At 47.1% G+C, this 21,816-nt stretch overlaps 1 protein-coding gene across 1 annotated transcript; it reads left to right on the top strand.

The window, feature by feature from the left end:
• The first annotated feature begins 3,971 nt into the window (after positions 1-3,971).
• On the top strand, positions 3,972-14,403 carry TEX30 (testis expressed 30). Its single transcript, XM_066580037.1, has 5 exons — positions 3,972-4,105; positions 6,346-6,585; positions 9,282-9,333; positions 11,247-11,449; positions 13,331-14,403. Exons 1-5 carry the CDS (start codon positions 4,073-4,075, stop codon positions 13,502-13,504), a joined length of 702 nt encoding a protein of 233 aa, XP_066436134.1. The 5' UTR covers positions 3,972-4,072; the 3' UTR covers positions 13,505-14,403.
• The last annotated feature ends 7,413 nt before the right edge of the window (positions 14,404-21,816 follow it).

Below are 21,816 nucleotides of genomic sequence, written 5' to 3'. Positions count from 1 at the left end.
TCAGTCGTTTAACGATATTTACCTTCACTCATGCACACGCCATTCAGACAAACTATCGTTCAATTATCGTTTATTGTCCATTTTTCGACAATAATCGTTAAGTTTAAACGGTCGTCTTTAAAAGCAAAACAATCACTCACTTTTGATGGCTTAAACGAAGCCGCTAAACTTCCTCCCTCTGCTGAACTTTCCCCTTGCAGGCTCACCTGTCCTCTCCTCCCCGCTGGCTCTCTACAATAGGAGGGGGTGGAGCTAAGCACTGGCCCATCCCACCTCCTCCCATTGCTGGCTGTTGAAAAGGGGTACTCCCGCCCTCTCCCCACTCCTTGTCCATAGCCATCAATGGGAGGAGGCGGGATGGGACAGCGCTTAGCCCCGCCCCCTCCCATTGCAAAGAACGAGAGTGGAAGAGAGCAGTGGTGAAGGAGGGGAAAGGGGCGACGGCATGGTAGCCTCGGCATACATGCGCTGGGACCCATGCCATCTTAACGGGTGCAAACATTTGATGTGTGCCCGTTCACCAGTTTTATCTCTCCCACAGTAGCGTATATCGTCCGGCTGTGAAACCGGCAGCCGATACACGCTCGTAGGAATAAAGCCTAAGGCCTCATGTCCACGGGGAAAATCAGGCCCGCCACGGATTCTTCATGCAGAATCCCGCAGCTGGTCCCTCCTTTCCCGCGGACATGAGGCTAAAAAGAAGATTAAACTTACCTGTCTGGACGCTGCGGATCTTCCCTCCGCTGCGGCCGGATCTTCTTTCTTCAGCCCGGCGGACATGCTCGGCACGTGCGCATGCGCCGTGCACTCTATTCTTGAACACCTGCTCTCCCGTGCCGAAGAGCAGAAATTCAGCTGCGGGTGTGCCACAGATCCGGACGGCTTCCGCAGGCGAAGCCTGCGGGAGCCGTCCGCGTGGGAGTCCCGCACTAAAATGGAGCATGCTGCGGGTTTTTTCTCGCACACGCAATCCGCGCCTCAGGGGAAAATGACACCCGCAGGTATTTAACTACCTGCGGGTGTCCAATGCATCCCTATGGGGCGCAGACACGAGCATTATTCGACTTGAATAACGCAGACCCGAGCATTTGGGTGCTCGCTCATCTCTAGTAAAGCCCTACCTTTTCATGCAGTGGGGAATTTCAGTTGCTGATCTATCTTTTTATCTCCCCCGTTTGAATGTTTCCATAGGAAACCATTAGTTCTAATAGTCACGCTGTTTTTGTCCATGTAAGTCAGCTGCACAAATCCCCCGTGTGAGCGAGCCCTGAGTAACATAAATATTTAGGTTTAGGAGAAATAAAGAGTTTAAGGGCTGATGCCCACGGCCCTACGCATAAATCACTGCGGGGCTCCCACATCTCCAGCCATACGTGCTGCTGGCAGAGAGTGCATATGGCTGCGCACGACCACGAAGCCCCCGCTCACCGACATGCGCAGTGATTTTTTTTTTTTTACTCCCCCCTATATTGCGTATACAAGGGTACAGGGCTCACGCTGCGCAGAGACATAGAGCATGCTGTGTATCTATCTGCAGTGTCCACACGCCGCTGTGCCGGGATCCATTGACTCCACTCACCGTGTGTCACACGGCCACGCAACGCACACGTGATACGCGGTGAAAGCACGGTCACAGGCAGGAGCCCTATGAAATAAACCGTGTTTAGTTTTTTTTTAAGCAGATGTATTGGTAAATATTTGTACAATTAATAAACCGGGTGCAGACGAGCCATAGGAACCTAGACACGTTTGGGCACCTTCAATGCAAATAATAATTTCCAAAAAAAAGGGGTTTTATGATGAAAAAGCGGAGAAACCTAAAAAAGATAAAAACTTTTGGTATTGTAATCGTAAAAAAAATATTGTAGAATTGAGGTTTCTCTCTCTGCCCTCCAAAAAAAATAAACGTTTTACATTATAAGTGAACTGGATTTACAGGATTAATTTATTCAGTCCAATAGGCTTAAATGAACAACTCTCCTTTAATTGTTTTATTTGACCATCATAGAAATGATTGAGCTATTCCAGTCCATTTTAGTGCAGTGGGTGAGATTATTTACCACTTAGGCTGCATTCCCACGAACATATATCGGCTCGGTTTTCACGCCGAGCCGATATACGTCGTCCTCATCTGCAGGGGGGGGGGGGGGGGGGGATGGAAGAGCCAGGAGCAGGAACTGAGCTCCCGCCCCCTCTCTGCCTCCTCTCCGCCCCTCTGCACTATTTGCAATGAAAGGAGCAGGGATGGGGGCGGGGCCAAGTTCCCAGAATTAGCCCCGCCCCCGCCTCTCCTGATTGCAAATAGTGCAGAGGGGCGGAGAGGAGGCAGAGAGGGGGCGGGAGCTCAGTTCCTGCTCCTGGCTGTTCCATCCTTACTCCAAAGCGAAACGCGTTTGACTATCTTATAAATTACAAAATTACTGGTAAATACCTTTGTTACTATGGGTTATTAAACAAATGATACATCTTTTATTAAAGCAGATGTGATCTCAGGACGAGAATGATAGATACTGGTGGTATATTTTTTCACCAACATTAACCTTAAAGGGGTTGTCTCGCGGCAGCAAGTGGGTCTATACACTTCTGTATGGCCATATTAATGCACTTTGTAATGTACATTGTGCATTAATTATGAGCCATACAGAAGTTATACACTTACCCCCTCCGTTGCTGGCGTCCCCGTCTCCATGGCGACGACCAAACTTCTCCTCTGGTTGCACAAACAGTCGCGCTTGCGCACTGAAGATTCCTCTTCTGGATGGTCCGGGCTCACGAGCTGCGTCCTGGCTCCTCCCTCTTCTCCGCATCATCGCGTAGCTCTGCCCCATCACGTAGCCCCACCCCCGTCACGTGGTGCCGATCAGCCAATGAGGTGGCTGTAATCGGCAGTGGAGCTCAGACTGGAGAAGAACATCCACGGTGCACCATGGGAGAAGACCAGCGGTGCACCATGGGAAATGACGGTGGCCATCTTGGAAGTTTTTTTATAACTTCATGAAACAGCTTCATGGTGAGTAGAAACGCTCTAAAAAACCGATTTACATGGGTAGTTTGTGATGCTTGCTTAACATGGGGGACTGGGGTGTGAAAATTTTTTCGTTTTGGCCGCGGGACAACCCCTTTAAGGTTCTCCTGACCGAATACCTCGTGACATACATATAATTTATCCCTACTTTGGGACTCACGAGTTTATTATATGTGCATATATGGGTATATGTTTGTCTGTTCATAAGATTGATTTTAAACGTCTTAATAAAAGTTACATTTTATTTGTATATATTAGTCTACTGGTCCAACTAGGGAGCTTACATTATAAGTCCCCAATAAACATTACGACTCGCCACACAATAAGCGGGCCACGTACGGCAGCAAAATAAAAAGGCATGGCTTTTGAAAAGTGGAAAAATCCCCCAAAATCACTGCTTCCTCAACCCCGAAATAGTCTGTCCTAGAGGGGCCAGGCAGACAGCGGGGGACACTGGGGGATGTCTGACAGACTGCAGTCCCATGTGGGAACATATATACTGGTTATCGGTCACACGGCCAGTCTGCACTCATATATGTACTACCTGTGGGGACAGTGAGGCACTGCGCTACCGCTACCGGCCACATGGCGGCTATGAGCCACCCGAACTTTCCTAATCCTCATTGCTACAAACAGTAAGGAAGCTACTAATCCACCATAAGTGTACAAGTCCCTCGCTGGTAGCTGCATACACGGGTCACCCCGGGGAACTATTATCTGTGGGCATGAAGGCAATTACTGGTAATTTCTCCTCGGAGTGGGTAGCTGACCCACTCCTCCTCCCACAGCCAGGCACTCCGGCTCTGTGCTCCCGCCTGAGGAGAGAGACACAGCGGTACAAGCACCGCGCTCTGCGCGCTCACTGTTTCTCCGATCACTCCGCCGCAGACGGGAGTCAGTAACTAACCAATCAGAGCGGAGGAGGGGCGGAGCACTATTAGTGTCACTCCGCTGTGTCCTACTGCCCACCATGTTACTATAGAGTCCGGCGGGCGGCAGGAAGGGGTGCAGAGGAGTAAACGGTGTACCGTGCAGGCAGGAGCCGCCATGTCCCTGGGGCTGTCCGTCCCCGCACACACGGTAACGGCCCTTCTGTGCTGTTTCCATAGACTCGTGCTGTGTATTGCGCTCCCCCAATACACTTCTATGGGGGCTTTGCTATGTAATGCGCTGATAGAGCCGGGACTATTTTGTTCCTCTCTTTTTTACGCACATACAACACGTTTCCTGCGAATGAACCCGCTGATATGAATGGCGCCATTCATGCGTATATGTACTGTGTGCAGATATGGACATCTGAGGAAGGCCTTAGTGTGCGGTCAGGACTGCGCTGGGCGTTAGGCCGGCACACAACCGTATAGGGAAATGCAGCGCACAACCGTGCTGGTCATCACGTCTGCCTGCGTATCTCGCGCTCGCCGTCCTGCGCCGCTTCCAGGTTTCTTGTAACTCCTGTTTCCGTGCAATGTGGGTAAAGAAAAACCCACCGCTCAGTACGTGTGGAATATAATTGCGCGTGTCCAGCAGTTTTGCCCGCACCCATAGGGAACAGTAGGGCTTCATCGCGTGTAATACGCTGTAAAATACAACATGCTGCGTTCTTTTTCCACGCATGCGTCATACGTAATATATGTGCGCAAGTGGGAATGAATGGGTGAAAATCCATGTACTTGCGTTGACTCGATTCACCGTGTACTGCGCGGCTGTGTGTCACACGTGTAATACACAATTAAATTCCACCCGTGAGCCGGCCCTTAGGACTCACACGACCGCGATGTCACTACATGGCGAACGCGATGCACGGCCGCATTGTATGCGGTGTCAACGGAAGTACCTGGATTTTCATTCATCCGTTCACATTAGGGTGTAAACATTTAGTGTAGATCCATGAAAAAGATGGCGGCGTGCTCTATTGTAGCGCATATCCCGCAGCGACAGCCCTACCCTCTAGGAGTAGCGTGTAAAACACATTGCCTGTGGGCGGTGATACATACTCCACCCGCTATGACAGCGGGAAGTAAAGAAAAAAGTCGCTGCGCGTGTCTGAGATACGCTGCCATGCGCAGAGACTATCACTGCCAAATCTAGCAATAGCCGGCTCACTGGCCGCTCTGACCGCGGTAAACCGCTATGTGGTCCACGCATACGGCGTGTGCGCCCGGACTTACTGGACTTCTCACTCCGTGTGGGAATCACCTTCCAGCATCGGAGGTCAGGCATTACTGTGCATTGTGTATGGCTGTCTGCACACCGGTGGATTTGCATTGTGGGCTCTCGCCTCCGGATCCTGCAGCAAACACCCCCATAGCATGCTGTGGAAAAGCGCTTTTTCCTGCACACAAGTCGAATCAACCGCAATTTTCCACTCGCAAAGGACAACGCTCAGCATGCTCTATATTTTAGCGCAGAGTCCGCACAGACAGCTTCTAATAAGGTCGATGAAAGCCGTCCGACCCATGCCCATCCACAGTTAACATTGCAGACAGGTTGTGGATTCCACGTCGTCACCTAGTGACCGTGGGGTCTCTGGCAGGGCACGGGGTCAGATTCCGCTGTTGGGAGCCCGCATCCGGAGTCCAACCTGGTCGTGTGCAGCCGGCCTATAATACTATATTGTACCACTACGTTTTATATTGGACACAAACTGGATACATGTTAAAGACGGTCACCTACCTTTAGCACTACAAGCTAAGCTTATGGACTGAAAGTAGGTGACCCCCTGGGTTCGGAGAAGTGTTAGACTCCCCTCCCCCAGTGTGCACCGAAAGCCGCCGTTGCAGTACATTATAAAATTAGAACTTATCAGCGCTGCTCTTTGCATTGAATGGCAGCTGACAGAGGAGGTAAGTAGAACACTCCCTGGACTTAGCGGGTCACCTACTTTTAGTCCATAAGCTTAGCTAGGTAGGCAGCAGTCTCTTTAAGGATCCTTCCAGATGAGTTGATTCTGGTTTGCCGGAGCGAGTAACATCACTGCTGACCCGCTCTCTCGCAGCGCCTCTTTACACAGGCAGAGGCATCATTGGCTCGTTTAAACGAGAATCGTTCAGGCTCTGTATAAGTGAATGAGAAGGACTGAATGAGCGCGGTTTAAACCAAACAATAAGTGAATGAGCCAACGATGGGTTTTTATGCCTACATGAATGAATAGTGAACAATTCTCATTTGTCATTCAGCCGTTGGGTTAAGCAGCAGAACCAGTTGGCACAGTGCCTGTATATTGGGGGTTGGGTGTGATTAGGGAGTGCTATCACGTTGGGGTGCGATATCCTGAAGATGTTCATATTTCAAGGAGTATTAATATATGTTTGTGTTTCCAGGATTCCAGGATTAGAGTCCCGTTCGGTGAGAAGTCCCTGGATGCCACGCTCTCTCTTCCTGGTGCCCCCCGTGGGGTCCCCTATGGAGTCATTCTGACACATGGCGCTGGAGGGGACATGAATTTTCCACAGTTGGTAGCTTTGGCAAACTACCTGGCCTCGCATGGCTTGCTGTGTCTGAGATTTACCTGTAAAGGGCTTAACTTGGGGTACAGAACAAAAGCTTACGGCGCGGTGTTGGTACGTACACAGTCTACTGGTGATACTGTTCATTGCCTGATTTTTTTTCCCCCACATTTTGGAAACAGAAAACTGCCAGCAGAAATAGCCCACAGGGTCCATCTAGTCCCCCTTATATTACTTGCTTCTTAATCTGCGGTCACACGGGGCGAAAAATCCCGTGGAAATCTCGCAGCATGACTACAGCAGGACCGCACGGAAATTCAGAAAGATTTCCGCGGCAGAAAGGCAGCTTCAAAACCTGCGCTGGTTTTGAAGTAGCTTCGCCGCCTGTATTCCGCTGCAGCAGTCTCTCCCCATAAAGAGGAGAGAGCCTGCCGGCGAAACGGCGATAAAATTGATATGCTGCGGCTTTGAATTCCGGGTGGCATGTCAGTTTCAGCGCGGCTTGTCCGCAACATGCGTATGAGACTTTTGCAAATCTCAGCCACTTTGCTGCTTAGGCTTGAGTTTAAGATTGCCAGCGGAATTTCCACGCGGAAAGTCCCCGGCAATTCTGCCCCATGTGAACCAAGCCTTCGAGTTCTATGCTTATCCCACCTGCTTGATTTCATTTATTGTTGACTTTCCAACTGGATCAGTTGGAAGTTTGTGTTAGACCTTAATGCAGGGCATGGCACATGTGAAGCCATTATATACAAGATGCAACCTCCGCAGGCTATATTTTCTAACTTGAATTTCAAGCTCATTAGTAAATGTGAGATTCAGATTTTAGGATCTCTGTAAGGCTTCTTTCACACGAGCGCATATCGGCTGTCCGTTTTCACAGCCGGACGATATACGCTACGTTGCAACTGAAAAATCTGGTGAATGGGCGCACACCTCAAACGTTTGTGCGCCCGTTCATATACCTGGTGAGGCCGGCGCAAATGCACCAAGCTCACCAAGCCATCTCCCATTTCCCCTCCCTCCCCATCGAAGGCTCACCTCTTGTTTCCTCCCCGCTCGTTCTGTGCAATGGGAGGGGGTGGGATGGGGGTGGAGCTAAGCTCTGGTCCACCCCACCTTCTCCCATTGGTGGCTTTGGACAAGGGGTGGGGAGAGGGTGGGTGCTTGGCTCCGCCAACGCCCCACCCCTTGTCTATAGCCATCAATGGGAGGAGGCGTGGTGGAACAGAACTTAGCTCCGCCCCTTCCATTGCACAGAACGAGCGAGGAGGAACGAGAGGAGAACCGAGGAAGGGAGTTTAGAAGCCACGCTGCTAAACTCCCTCCCACCTACGGCCGCTGCCATGGGCTCCCATTGGAGCCCATGCAGCGGCCGACGTATTCCGGACCAAAAGATAGTTTCAGGACTATCTTTTGGGCCTGACATAAAAACGCCCGGCGCTATATTGGCTGGCTGAGCGTTTTTACATCTCACAAATATGCCCATGTGATCTGATGCGTTGTAATCCAATGCATCAGATCACAGCGCATATCGGCTGGCCGTGAAAACGGCCGGCCGATATGCGCTCATGTGAAAGAAGCCTGAGTCAGGGAAAACAAGGTATCCAATGAGGAAGATTTACTAAGCTAAACGTGCCAGAATTCTAACAAAAAACTGGTGCACATGCTAAACACAATTATTACGTATTTTAGGCACTTGCTGAAAAATGGGCATGACATGGTGGGCAAGGGACTGGCATAGAATGTTGCAATGTGTACAAAAAAAAAATCTCAAGTAAATGACAAGTGAAACGAAGTTTACATAAAGAGGATTCCTGGGATTACAGTACTGAAGGCCTCTCCTTAGGGTAGACCATCAATATCAGATCTATGGGGGTCTAACTATTTACATTCCCAATGATCATCTGTTTCAACAGGTGATGGGTGTTGCAGCTTTGTCACGTTCACTTGAATTCTCATGGTACCACAGCTTGCACAAGTGAAGCTCATTTGGTAATTAGCAGTAAAAGATTGTTCAGTTTTCAGTGCGATTGTATCATCTGAATATGCCCTAACACGGAGAGCAGAGAGCCGATCCAGCCAGAGCAGTGCGGCGTTGGCCTTGTGTCGCATTCAGCAGGACAACCAGCTGGGTGAAGGAGTTACTCTACGGCAGCAATGGATCCTCTTAAAAAGTTGTTTCATTTCTCATTTAGGGAGCAAATGCACATTTACAGATTTCAGTCCAAAGGTGTCCATAGCTCTTCATGGTGACCATGTTGGTTTCCACTCAGCTTTCGCAAACAGATGCAGATAATATAGCTGAATAGACATTTTAACAACTGAACAGAAGATGACGAAAATGTAACATAAAGATGAAAACCATCCAAAAATAAAAAGGAACATTTTAAAAATACTAGAAGCATATCACCATATTTTGGCCGTTGTTTTGCATCCATAATATAGAAGTGCGTCCCCGCCTGATCACAGGTCTCCTGACTCAAATTTTGAGCATCATACATTCCCATGATGCTTGGAGTTGTAAGGCAAGGATGCAGAACAACAGTCAAAATACGGTATTGTGCTCCCAGCATACTGGCACAGGGGTCTCCTCGGTCACTTGCAGAAACTTCTGCTGGAAATCTCTTTCATGTGACTGAAAATCCAGTTTAGATGAAAAGGACAGTCACAGAAATGTCTGCAACAGATCTACCCCATGTGACCATATTGTATCATCACACATACTGTATAGTACATGTACAGTACACACAAACACGCATTCCTTTATTCTCATAAAAGAAATGTTGTATTTTCTGCACTTGTTCTAGGCCTATCTGAAGTCTAATGAAGAACATAAAGTTGCTGGTGTCTTTCTTGCAGGTGAGAATTGGCCTTTTTATACTGATACTAGTATTAAGGTACTACAGCGCCTACTGGGCTATCACAAAGCTGTCACTTAAGTGTTAGTAAAGCTGCTGATTGGCTGGGAGGGCTGTCTGGGTAGGAGAGCTGCAAATACTGTAGTCTAATTTAGCATAAGGGGCGTAACCTTTTGTACTGGTCAGCTCTGTATGGGGTTAGTAGTTGGGGGCCCTTTTACACGGAACAATTCTCGTTCAGACTCTCACTGTATGGGCTTATTCAACGGACATGTGTGTATTTTGGTACGTGAATATGCAGCGTATTCACAGACTGAAAAACGCCCATACCCTGTGTATTTCAACCTTTCTGTGGGTTTTTGTGTACGTACATATGCAGCGAACATACATAGTAACATAGTATGTTAGGTGAATGAAAACAATGTCCCTCTAGTTTAGCCTGTTTCCACCCCTAGTTGATCCAGAGGAAGGCAAAAACCCCAAGAGGCAGAAGCTAATTAGCCCATTTGGGGGAAAATTCCTTCCCGACTCCCTAATGGCAATCAGACTAATCCCTGGATCAACCTTTGATAGTTCCTACCTAAATATAAGACCCAGAACAACCTCGGTGGTCCCCTAATGTCTATATCCTGTAATATCCTTCCGCTCTAGAAAGACGTCTAGTTCCCTTTTAAACTCCTCTATGGATTTTGCCATCACCACCTCCTCAGGCAGAGAGTTCCACAGTCTAACTGCTCTTACAGTAAAGAACACCCTTCTGTGTTGGTGATGAAACCTGCTTTCCTCTAGACGTAGAGGATGCCCTCTTGTTACCGTCGCAGTCCTGCGTATAAACAGATCATGGGAGAGATCCTTGTATTGTCCTCTCATGTACTTATACATGGTTATTTGGTCGCCCTTTAACCGTCTTTTTTCCAGGGTGAACAGTCCCAGTTTTGATAGCCTCTCTGGGTATCACAGTCCTCCCATTGCATTTATTAATTTAGTTGCCCTTCTTTGATTTTTACAGGTGCAAAAAAAAATGCCAAGGGGACCATTGTTTGGATGCGGAAATACACAGTGAATACGCAGATCTAATGCTTATTCACTGCATATTTTCTGTAGCGCATTCACTTCAATGGCATGTGTTGGTGCGTAATATGCACTAAAAAAGGACGTGCTGCTTATTTTTTTCATGCGAAAATTGCGTGACAAATACTCAGATGTGAGTGAACCCATTGAAATTAAAGCGCAGGTGCGACTATCGCTGGGACAACTTCGGAAGCTTAAGTGCCTGACAGTAGTCACATGAAAAAGGACCCTAAGGCCCAATGTCCACGGACGGGTTGGGTTCTGTGCAGGGAATCCCGCATGGAATCCAGCCCTGCCCGCAGCCAGAGAGCCCTATTTACCTGTTTTCCCCAACAGCGGCGTCGGCACGGACCCCTCCACTTATGGATTCGCCGTACTTTTTTAAAAATCTCCTGCTTTCTTGTGGGATCCGCAGCACGTCAGCTGCGGGTGTGTCACGGATCGGACGGCTTGCATTGACTTCAATGGAAGCCGTACCTTCGGGATCCGCAGAAGAATGGAGCATGCTGCGATTTGTTTTCCAGACCAAAGGGTCCGCAGAACAAATCTGCATGCTTAAATTAATTTGTGGTCACCTATGCTTCCCTATGGGCAGCTTGACTTGTGGATCACCTGCGCGGGTTCACAAATCAAACCCGTCTGTGGACATTGGCATTAGAGTTTTAGTTATCTATTATATCTGTTATGTCTTTTATGCTTCGCATGGGGAATTATAGAAGCGTCACTTTAAGAATAGCGAGTCTAGTGTATGCATGCAAGAGCCAAATGTAAACTGCATACGTATAAAAAGGCAGGAAACCAAGAATTTGGGCAGCAGAACATTATATGGTGACTCTTCAACAGGCCGATCGATGGGCTCTCGTGCCGCCGCCTCTCTGATTAGAGTCGCCTGTGAACAGGATGACGACTTCGTCCAAGGGCTGATCTGTCTGTCATATCCCCTGCACCCTCCCAAAGCAAGAAGCAAGCTACGAGATGAAGATCTGCTACAGATAACAAAGCCAGTCTTGTTCATCTCCGGGTCCGCGGATGAGATGTGTGACAGGGTAAGATGTACTTCAAGATCTGTTTAATCTTGATAGATCTTTGTGAACCTAGATAAAGCCTTGAGCGTTAAAATGACTGTGTGACACATTAGAGTGTAGCTGTTGTTAGGTACACCTCATCTTACTTAGGGTGCCTTCACACTGGCGAGGAAAACATGCAAGATTTGTGCATTGTTCATTCACATTTGCAAGGTTTCCCTGCATGACACCACGTTGCGATGCTAAGCAGGACAAGAATTGCAGCATGTCCTATCTTTTTGCAATATCGCCCATTGTATTAAATGGGGCAGGGCTGGCCCCATTGTACACAATGGGAGAACTCTGCGATTCCCTGCCATGGCTGTGACAGCTGCAGCGGGGGATTCCTTCATCCTTGCAGTGATGCGAGGCTTTTTTCACATGAAAATGCCTCAAATCCACAGGTTCCACATGGATGGCGGGGGTGATATTGGGCGGTGAATCACAGCCTAATATCGCCCCCGTCAGTGTGAAGGAGCCCTTACCCTTCAATAGTTTGTAGTACTCCTTTGCTTACTATGTAAGTGCTCCTCCCTTGCCTGCAAAGCTAGTGTAATATGGTAGTAAAGGCACATTGAATTCAGTGGGGAACAATGCCTGCTATACCAGGCTGCTGAAATATGGACACAGCTGTCAGCCATAACAGGGGGCGCAGCAAACAGCTTCTTGGTCGGGGATCATGAGCGGTGGACCCCAATGATTTATTGTTGGCCTATCCTGAGGTTAGGTCATCGATAGTTAACTAAATCTCGACACAACCCCTTTAAAGTAGTTTCTGAGACTTATTCCCTGTCCACAGTACAGGAACAAGGGCTACATATGTATGCCTCCCCTTTATTCGTTCATTCATTCTTGGGATTGTTGGTGATCCCAGTGGTCTGACCCCCACCAATCACAAAGCTATCCCCTCTCCATCACATAGGGGACTCCTTTCTATCTCAGCACAACCCCTCTAAGGCCCAGACTGTTCTCTATCGTCTTTCCTGCTGGATTTCTGAGCTCCATCCTCCCATGAATGAGTGACTTTCCTAGGATAAATGTTCTTCCACTTCTGATCTGTGAGCAGATGTGTGTTGCTGGAAAAGGTACATTTTCATGGACCTTCTACTTTTGACTGCTTTTTTTTTTTCTTTATTCAATACTTTGTATACATGTTGGTCAGTGTGTCAATACACTGTAATTTTATCCTGATTGCTTAAGGCCTTTTTAGACACAATGGTTTTTCGATCAAAAATTCCTGAAAGCCATCTTTTGAGCGCTAATCGTTGTGTCTAACTGCTCTGACATCGTGCAGTTTTAGTTAAGCCATCGCTGATCCCTGATCGTTCAGCATGCAGTTATCAGGAATTCACAGCGGTATACAGCAGATACTATTGTTTCAGCTGTATCCCGCTCCGTGAATACAGGCAGGGTTTGAAGAACAGAGCGGCCCAGCTGTGTTCTTCATACCCCGCTCGGTTGTATAACAGCCGGGCGCTCCGAGTACAGAACAGCTGGATTCAGAAGACAACCGGGTACACCCCACTTGTCTTCTGCATTCCCCGCTTGGAGCGCTTAGCTGTATAACAGCCGGGCGCTCTGAGCGGGGAACAGCTGGATGCAGAAGACAAGCTGCCCCGCTTTTCTTCTGCATCCCCCACTCGTAGTGCAAGGTGATCGCTCAACGTTTGAGCGATCACCTTGCGCTGTAAAAAGCACACACTGATTATCACTCAAAAGATTTTTTTTGAGCGATAATCATTGTGTCTAAACCAGCTTTAATTGTGCGACAGGAAGACATACTGTGTTTTGACAAAGCAATTTTATTACATCTGTGTGTTTTGTTTTGTTTTTGTTTGTTTGTTTTTTTACTTATTCTTTTAGGCCTTGATGATGAATGTCGTCAGTAAAATCAAAGCTCCTGTAAAGATCCACTGGATTGAAAATGCAAATCATGGACTGACAACCAAGGGGAAAACACTGGATGACATGTTGGCTGAAATTAATGAACAGACTTTGTTGTGGATTCAGCAAATTTTAAAACTGCAAAAAGGTTAATCAGTGTGCGAACTTCAAGGTCTGTACACTGCAAGCGATAGCTACATTGTGCTTGAAGCGACCCGCTATACCTGGACCAACAAAGATGGCCGCACCACTTCTCTGACTACCTAATGTACACTGCATAAATCTGCATGGGTAATCCAAGACCCTACACCTGCTTTTATTAGCCGGTGCTGCCCACATAAGCGGTGCTGCGGGTCAGTGTCTAAGACTACTTATGTATACTAATACATAGTGCCCATCAGGTGGTCAGAGAAGCTGTGTGTCCATCTTTGTGGCCCCAGGTCTAGAGGGTTGCTTTTAAGTGTGGTAAATGGCCAAGCAGATTACACCCCCCTCATTTGAGAAGGTGAAATCTCTGCTGAAAATCTACATCATAAATTAAGGAGCTATGGATTTAAAGTCTCCCCCATAAGCCAGTTTTATTTAGTTTTTTTCCAGTGTGAGTGGATGTCTTTCATGAAATCTCATCCACTGTGAAATGTGGGATGTCGTATTTTCTGCAGCTACTTCTACTCTGGAATATCCGCAGCATTTCCGCTGTGTGAAAAGTACCCTGAAGTAGAGGTCATGTCCGGTAATATTGAGGTTACTGGTAAATGTTGGTACTCCTCTAATATACTTGTAATATCACCATATCATCTACCATATAATGGTGGCACATCTCCTAAAGCCATGCCTTGACCGCTGCCCACAATGGCCTGTTATAATGCAATAAGATGATACTGTACTGTATATGGCTGTGGTTAGATTTGTGGATATGGCAGACACATCGCACCAGACTTTATATAGAGTTCACTTTTCTCTTTTGTCTAAATTTTGTCTATATTTTATTACAAGTTATTATTTTTATACAGTTTAATATACATTTTGCTAATAAACTGCTTTTTATTGTACTTCTTGACATGGTGTTGCATTTTTTCCAGGTTTATAAGTATTTTAGAGGTTAACTTTTACTGCCAATCACATACACAATACGTTATGAGTTCACATGAGTAGAATATCAGGGTTGGAGCCTAAAGGGTTGTCCCATCTCTGCTGGAGGATACAGCGCTGTAGCTCCACTGTCCTCCCCCTGTTTGTTGTGGAAAAGATGTCGCAGGAAGTCACCTGACTGCTGCAGTATCACACCCTGTCTATTGGCGGCAGCGCTCACATTCTGGGTAACACGATGCCAGCCTCTATTTGCCTGCAGTGGTCATCTGACTTACTGTGACCTCCTCTTCCACAATAAACAGCGGCAGGATGACAGGGCTGGATCCCCGTGGCAAACGAGTGGTAGCACTGCTCTTTTCACTATTTTAACACAGTTGGTGGTATAGGGCCAATGTTGTCTGGTAAACTGACAAGCCCTTTAAATTATGGTGTGGATACTTGTTGGGGTATCAACTGAACACAGGTAAATATCCACTAGTATAAGAAACCTATTGTTACCTCTTACTGTATTGCACTACAGCTTCATTCTCCAGATATTGGTCATTATGTGTGCCGCTCGCTATATGCAAATTAGTGTTGGTCCATCTGTTGGGGGGTCCACCTCTGGGCTGAGAGAAAGCCCAACTGCCAGCAGAGTTGAAAAAAAACGTGCCCATTCCAAGCTCTGTGACGTCTCTGGCTCCTCCTGCTGGAGATATCGTGCGTTCTATAATCTGCGCGCTTGTATCACACTGCTGACGGTGCATGCACACAATGTCAATCCAGTCGGGAGAGTCACAGCACATGTGTCTGCTCGCTAAGTGCGGCACAAGCGCGGTGATGGTGTAACACATGACGTCTCCAGTGGGCGGAGCTGGAGACCTCACGAAACTTGAAATGGGTGTTTTGTTTTTTTGTTTTTTTCAACTCTAGACAGAGAGCCCCACTGCAGGCAGAGATGGACCGCCCATCAGATGGTCCACCGCTAATTTGCATATAGCGCACGGCACAAATAATGGCCTGTATTCGGAGAATGAAGCTGCATAATAAAGGTAACAGTAGATTCCTTGTACCATTGGACGTTTACCAGTGTGTTCAGCTGATACCCCAACAAGTAGATGAAAGACTTCTTCAAAAGTCCTGAATCTTTGCTTTCAAGTGACATCAGGACCAAAGCTCTAGATGCAATGTTTGGGGTGCAGCACTTGAAGTTGGGAGCTGGATGAAACGTTTTAGTGGCTGGTCCTGTATTCGTCAGGTAGGGGGCACTACAAGTGCCATCAGGAGGACAATCACAACCTGTTACTTTCATCTCTCCAGTGACCACAGGGGGGATACAGGGGTTTTTGCCTGTCATTACCCTCTTTACCAATCAATGATGTAATTGATTTTTGCCCAAACACGGTCTTCTAATTTTAATAAAACACTGCTAGAATGTATCCCAAGCAAGAAAACATTATTGATATAATTAGCGTTCTAAATACATTAAGCTTGGGGAATTATAACTGACTGCTTGAAGATTGCAAAGGAAAATGTTGTGAATGTCAATTCTAAAGAGATTGTCTTGCTGCTACATTTGGGTAACATCTGTGCTACAGAATATAGCTTCACAATCACTTCATTAACTGCAAGTGGGATACTGCGAAAACAACTGCAGATCAAGCGTATACCCAGCAGTGAGTGATAAATGGGCCATATGGCTACAGAGGGTTGGAAATAAAAGCATCAATTAAACCATAACTTCAAAAAATTAAGGAACCTCCTAAAAGTACAGCTGTTTTACAAGGATGCTTGAAATGGTTTAAAGGGGCTCCAAAGAAGAGTTCATCAAAGTCTTCAGTCTGTGTGGTTACAAGTACCAGCACCGTGCAGGAGGATGGAAGGGCCTCACCACGCTCTATAACCCAGCTGAGTACTACTGTAGATGCACTTTTGCCAAACTCCTAAATCCAGCCACCTCCCAAATGATTAACCTTTAGAGATTAGCAAGTATACTCGCTAAGGCACATTACTGGAGCGAGTAGTGCCTTAGCCGAGTATCTCCCCGCTTGTCTCTAAAGCTTCGGGGGCCGGCGGGGAGGAACGGAGGGGAGATCTCTCTCCCCCCCGCTCCCCGCTGCAGGTAGTAAAATTACATCCGCAGGTATTTAATCCCAGCGTGTGGAACACACTTGCGGGATAAAAATTGCAGCGTGCTCCATTTTCTGGAGTTGAAGTCAATGGAAGCCGTCTGCTCCATGGCACAGACTAAGCTGACACTACATCTGTGCTGCGGGAAAGAAAAAAAGAAAAAAAAGCACAGCGCATGCGGCGGCATCCTGTACCCATCTGCCGTGCAGAAGAAAGAAGATCCGGCCGTGACAGAGGATACTCGCACTGCGCCCGGACAGTGAGTAATGTATTTTTGGCCTCATGTCTGCGGGCACAGGTAGAATCCACTGCAGTATTCTGCACTGGGAAATCGTGCATGCCCGTGGTCATGAGGCCTTTGTCTAGGGAGAAAGTGCCTCTAGGCTGATGTTTTAAGATAAAAGGGTTTGGTACGGTGTTAGCCAGTAGAGCTAAGTGTGATTGTTCTCAGTAAGAGAAACCAAGTGATCTCGTAGATATGATACCTTTTAATGGCTAACAAAGAGCTGCAAGCTTTCAAACCTACTTTTAGGCCTTATGTCGACGGGCACGCATGGATTCCAAGTGCAGAAATCCGCAGCAGAATCCACCCCTGCCCGCAGCCATGGACATCTTACTCACCTGTCCGGATGCAGTCTTCTCTGTCCTGGGGGATCATCTTTCTCCTGCACGGCGAATGCGCTCTGCGTACTACATGTATGCACAGTGCTTTTTTTTTTTCTAATGTCAGCGGATTTCCAGCACGTCCGCAGTATCGGCTACCAGTGTGCCACGGGTTGGACGGCTTCCATTGACTTCAATGGAAGCCGTCCGTACAGGAATCCACAGAAAATGGAGCATGCTGCATTTTTTTCTACCAGCGCATGCGATCTGCATGTCGGGAAAAATGACATGTGCAGGTATTTGGTTACCTGCAGATGCCCAATGAATGTCTATGGGGCATATTGAACTGTGGATCGTTCACAATTTAATTATGCCCATGGACATGAAGCCTTAGGGTTCTTCATGAGGCATTATGTGATTACGCTGGTTTTTAGATTTATCCTATTAGTGCCTGATGAAGAACCCCAGGTTTATTCAAAAGCTTGCTATAACATCACGTATTTTTATTAGCCATTAAAAGGTCTCATGTCTACAAGATTACTCAGCTTCTCTGAGAACTATCACGGCTAATGGTTTGGCATACTGGTCGCTGGCACATGTTATAGTTGCAGTGGATAGTACTAGTAGGTCTTCCCCAGTGTGTCAGCGGACAGGTAAGCCCCGAAGCAGCAGTTGTACTCCAGCAGCCGAGGAAAAAGAAAGTCTTTATTAGTACATTTAGAAACCTGATGTGTACATCTCAGAAAGCCTTGCGTCTGTGAAATCCCAGCAGATTGTTAGTCCCATATAGAATGGATTCGTTAACCCCACGTCCCATTTGTGCTGCTGATGAACAAATGGTTTTATACTTGTATAAGGGTATGTTCATGTGGCCCCGGCCAATGCACAGAGGTTGGAGCAGAGACTTCTGCTCCAAACCCTTGTGTAATTGTGGCGCTGTCAGCGGGCGCACAATCAGTTGACCGTGCGACAGACCCCGGGCAATCAACTATTGACCTGTCCTAAGGATAGGTCATCAATAGTATAGTATCCCTGGAAAAGCCCTTTAACCTCTGCCTGGTCCCGACTCAAGAAAGACCCATGGACTCCTTATACAATATTACATCCCCACAGTACCATAAACTGAGTTCTGGTGCCATTATGGGACATAACGGGCAGCCGCTGATGGATTTTATATGCTCACCTGCTCTTGTGATGAAGCAACATCACCCGGGGAAGATCTGCCTCTTCAGAGTCCAGTGCGTACATTCTCAGTAAGGGCTCATTCACACGGCCGTATGTTTGAAACGCTACATGTATTTTTTTTATTTTTTACTAGCTGATTACCCGGCGTTCCCCGTGTATTTTATTTTTAGACACGAAAAGAATTTAAATGTGTGTGTGTGTATATATATATATATGTGTGTATGTGTGTGTGTACTGATTTAATATATTAGTATATGAGGAGGAAGAGGTCATCTGTGTAATAAATTAGTATATAAGGAAGAGGTCGTCTATGTAATATATTGGTATATGAGCAGGAGGTCGTCTGTGTAATATATTTGTATATGAGCAGGAGGTAGTCTGTGTAATATATTGGTATATGAGCAGGAGGTAGTCTGTGTAATATATTGGTATATGAGGAGGAGGTCGTCTATGTAATATATTGGTATATGAGCAGGAGGTCGTCTGTGTAATATATTTGTATATGAGCAGGAGGTAGTCTGTGTAATATATTGGTATATGAGCAGGAGGTAGTCTGTGTAATATATTGGTATATGAGGAGGAGGTCGTCTATGTAATATATTGGTATATGAGCAGGAGGTCGTCTGTGTAATATATTGGTATATGAGGAGGAGGTCATCTATATAATATATTGGTATATGAGCAGGAGGTCGTCTGTGTAATATATTGGTATATGAGGAGGAGGTCGTCTGTGTAATATATTGGTATATGAGGAGGAGGTCGTCTGTGTAATATATTGGTATATGAGCAGGAGGTCGTCTGTGTAATATATTGGTATATGAGCAGGAGGTCATCTATGTAATATATTGGTATATGAGCAGGAGGTCATCTGTGTAATATATTGGTATATGAGCAGGAGGTCGTCTGTGTAATATATTGGTATATGAGCAGGAGGTTGTCTGTGTAATACTGGCCTAATTAAAAATCAAAAACTCACCGACTTCTCCTGTAGTTTTTGTTGCCAGTAGCAACCAATCACAGCTCAGCTTTTACTTGTTACACTACTGAGGTCAAATGAAAGCTGCGCTGTTATTGGTTACTAGGGGCAACACAGATTTCTTTTTAGACAGCTTTCCTAACAGTGGGTGCTGGGCTCATTTCTGCGTGGTACATAGTGACTTAGTGCTGGTGGGAAGCTATGTGGTAGCAGGAGCAGAGGAGGTGGTTGTCTGTGTAAGATATTATCTGAGGAGGAGGTATGTGTAATAGATTAAGGCCCATTTACACGAAGCGATGATTGCTCAAAAATTGCTAAAAAGCGATCATTTGAACGATAATCGTTGCATCTAAACACGCGGCCATCGTGCACTTTTCGTGCACTGCTAGCTGATCATTAAATTCAAGTCAACCTAAAAATCGTCAGTCAGCCTTATCAGCAGTTCTCCACGGGTAGTGCTGATAGCATTGTTTCCCGTCGGAGAACAAATGATCTGAGCGCAAATAATAGCCCTTGGGCTATTAACTGCTTTCAGCTAAGGCTTCATTTGCACACTAAATAGCTATTAAGTAGCTGAGTAGCTACTTAATAGTTTATGCAAAATGATCGCTCAAAGCTCTCACTCAAACTGTCGTTGAAGCGATCTTTGAGTGATCATCGCTCCGTGTAAATGGGCCTTTAGTATTTGAGGAGAAAGAGGTCATCTGTGTTAGATAAGACTGTGAAATAAAAACCATCTGCTCAAGTGCAATTCCAGTATTCACTTCCCCCTTACCAGGGGTAGTGGGGCTGTCTTATCCCCCCCAAATTTGGGTATTAGTGTACCTTGACGCCACCAGAAGCTAGGGGTGTGACAGGAGGAACGCCCCACTCACACCCCTAGCTCCCGATAGGGTCAAGAGCTAAAAGTCTTGGAAGGAGGTAAACTGCCTCCGTCTCTTAGCCTTAGGCAGTGCTGTGCTGCAGCTAACCGCCTGTCCCCCGGCCTGCCAGCTGCCCTCCTTCTGTTTCTGTTGTAGGCTGTAAGTGTTGGGCACTGCTGCCGGCTACCTGGCGTGGTGCTTCAGTGGGTGGACGGCGTGTGCGAGTTGGGGAACCACTGCTGCTCTGTCCTCTCTGCCGACCGCAAATACAGCTGTGGAGTGGTGATGCCGGGGGGGGGGCCTCTTCAGCAGCGCGGCCGGTGTGTGACTTTGGGGACCGCCGCCGCTCTGTCCTCCCTGCTGCCGACCGTTAATACAGTTGTGGGGGAAAGCGCCTTCAGCGGTGTGGCTGGTAAAGCCGCTTAACACCACTAAGGCCTCCCTAATGCCGACCCCGCTCTGCGCTTCAGCGGGGTGCCGGCTTCTGGACGGCTGGCGGGGAAGGGGTTTGAGCTAGGACAATTTTCGCCTGCAGCAGGGGCCGGGAGGCAAGAGAGCGCGTCTGGAGCAGGGGCCGGGAGCCAGCGGAGGTGCATGGCGCCCTGGGGGCGAGACGCAACAGAGGTGCAGGCGTGGAAGGTGTTTAAAGTGCCCCAATGCATACCTGACACGGGGGCTGGCAGTGAACGGAGGTGCAGGGGCCCTGGATTGCAGCTGCAGCATCAGCGTTCTGGGCTGCCAGGACCTGCAGCAAACTCAGATTTCCAGCGAAATCAGCTACAGGGGGAGTCACCCTTTTGTTAATCTTAACTCCACCACTTGTTCATGGTGGCATCAAGATACACTAATACCCCAAATTTGTACCCATGGGATACGTAATATATGTACCAAGTTTGGTTGAAATTGCTCCAGGCATTCATGAGATATGGTGGCACATACACACATCCTAATATATATATATATATATATATATATATATATATTCACCGCTGTCTTAGCAGCTTTGCTTATTAAATGTCGTATATACGCAATGTATTGTGCATGTAGTTTATTATAAAACACAACCTATACAGAACAACAGGGGTATATGTGCGTAATATACGGTAAAATAGAACATGCTGCCTTCTGTTTTTGGCACATATTATATGCAATAAACAGACTTTTGTGAGTGGATCAATGAAAATCAATGTCCTTTCATTGACTCCATTCAGCGTGTAATACGTGGTAAAATTACGTTGTGTGACTGCGCCCTTAGACTCGGATGGGACTCTTAAAAGAGGCAGATTTTCCAGCGCTGCGTCATCTTCAGATAGGGGGCGCTGCTGGATCACGGAAGAGTATATAAAATCCATCAGCGGCTCCCTGTAACATCCCATAACGGCACCACAGCTCAGGGCCCTTCTAGATAAACTGGAATGAGCAAGGGATGTCAGAGTCACTCGGGCAGCCGGTTTATACAGCAGATACATCGTTGGCTCGTTCACACGAGAAACCCTTCAGTCATTCTCTGTATAAAGGCCTCTTTCCAACAGGGAGCTAGGTGCGCAGAAATCACGCACATAAAAACCTTGCGGCTCTCAGACCCAATGGTTTCATCTGGGAACGTTCAGATAAATGAATTTTAGATGCGCAAAAAA

Source organism: Eleutherodactylus coqui, chromosome 1 (genome assembly GCF_035609145.1).
Source record: "Eleutherodactylus coqui strain aEleCoq1 chromosome 1, aEleCoq1.hap1, whole genome shotgun sequence".
Classification (NCBI taxonomy): domain Eukaryota; kingdom Metazoa; phylum Chordata; class Amphibia; order Anura; family Eleutherodactylidae; genus Eleutherodactylus; species Eleutherodactylus coqui.
This window is presented reverse-complemented; position numbering and strand designations above follow the sequence as displayed.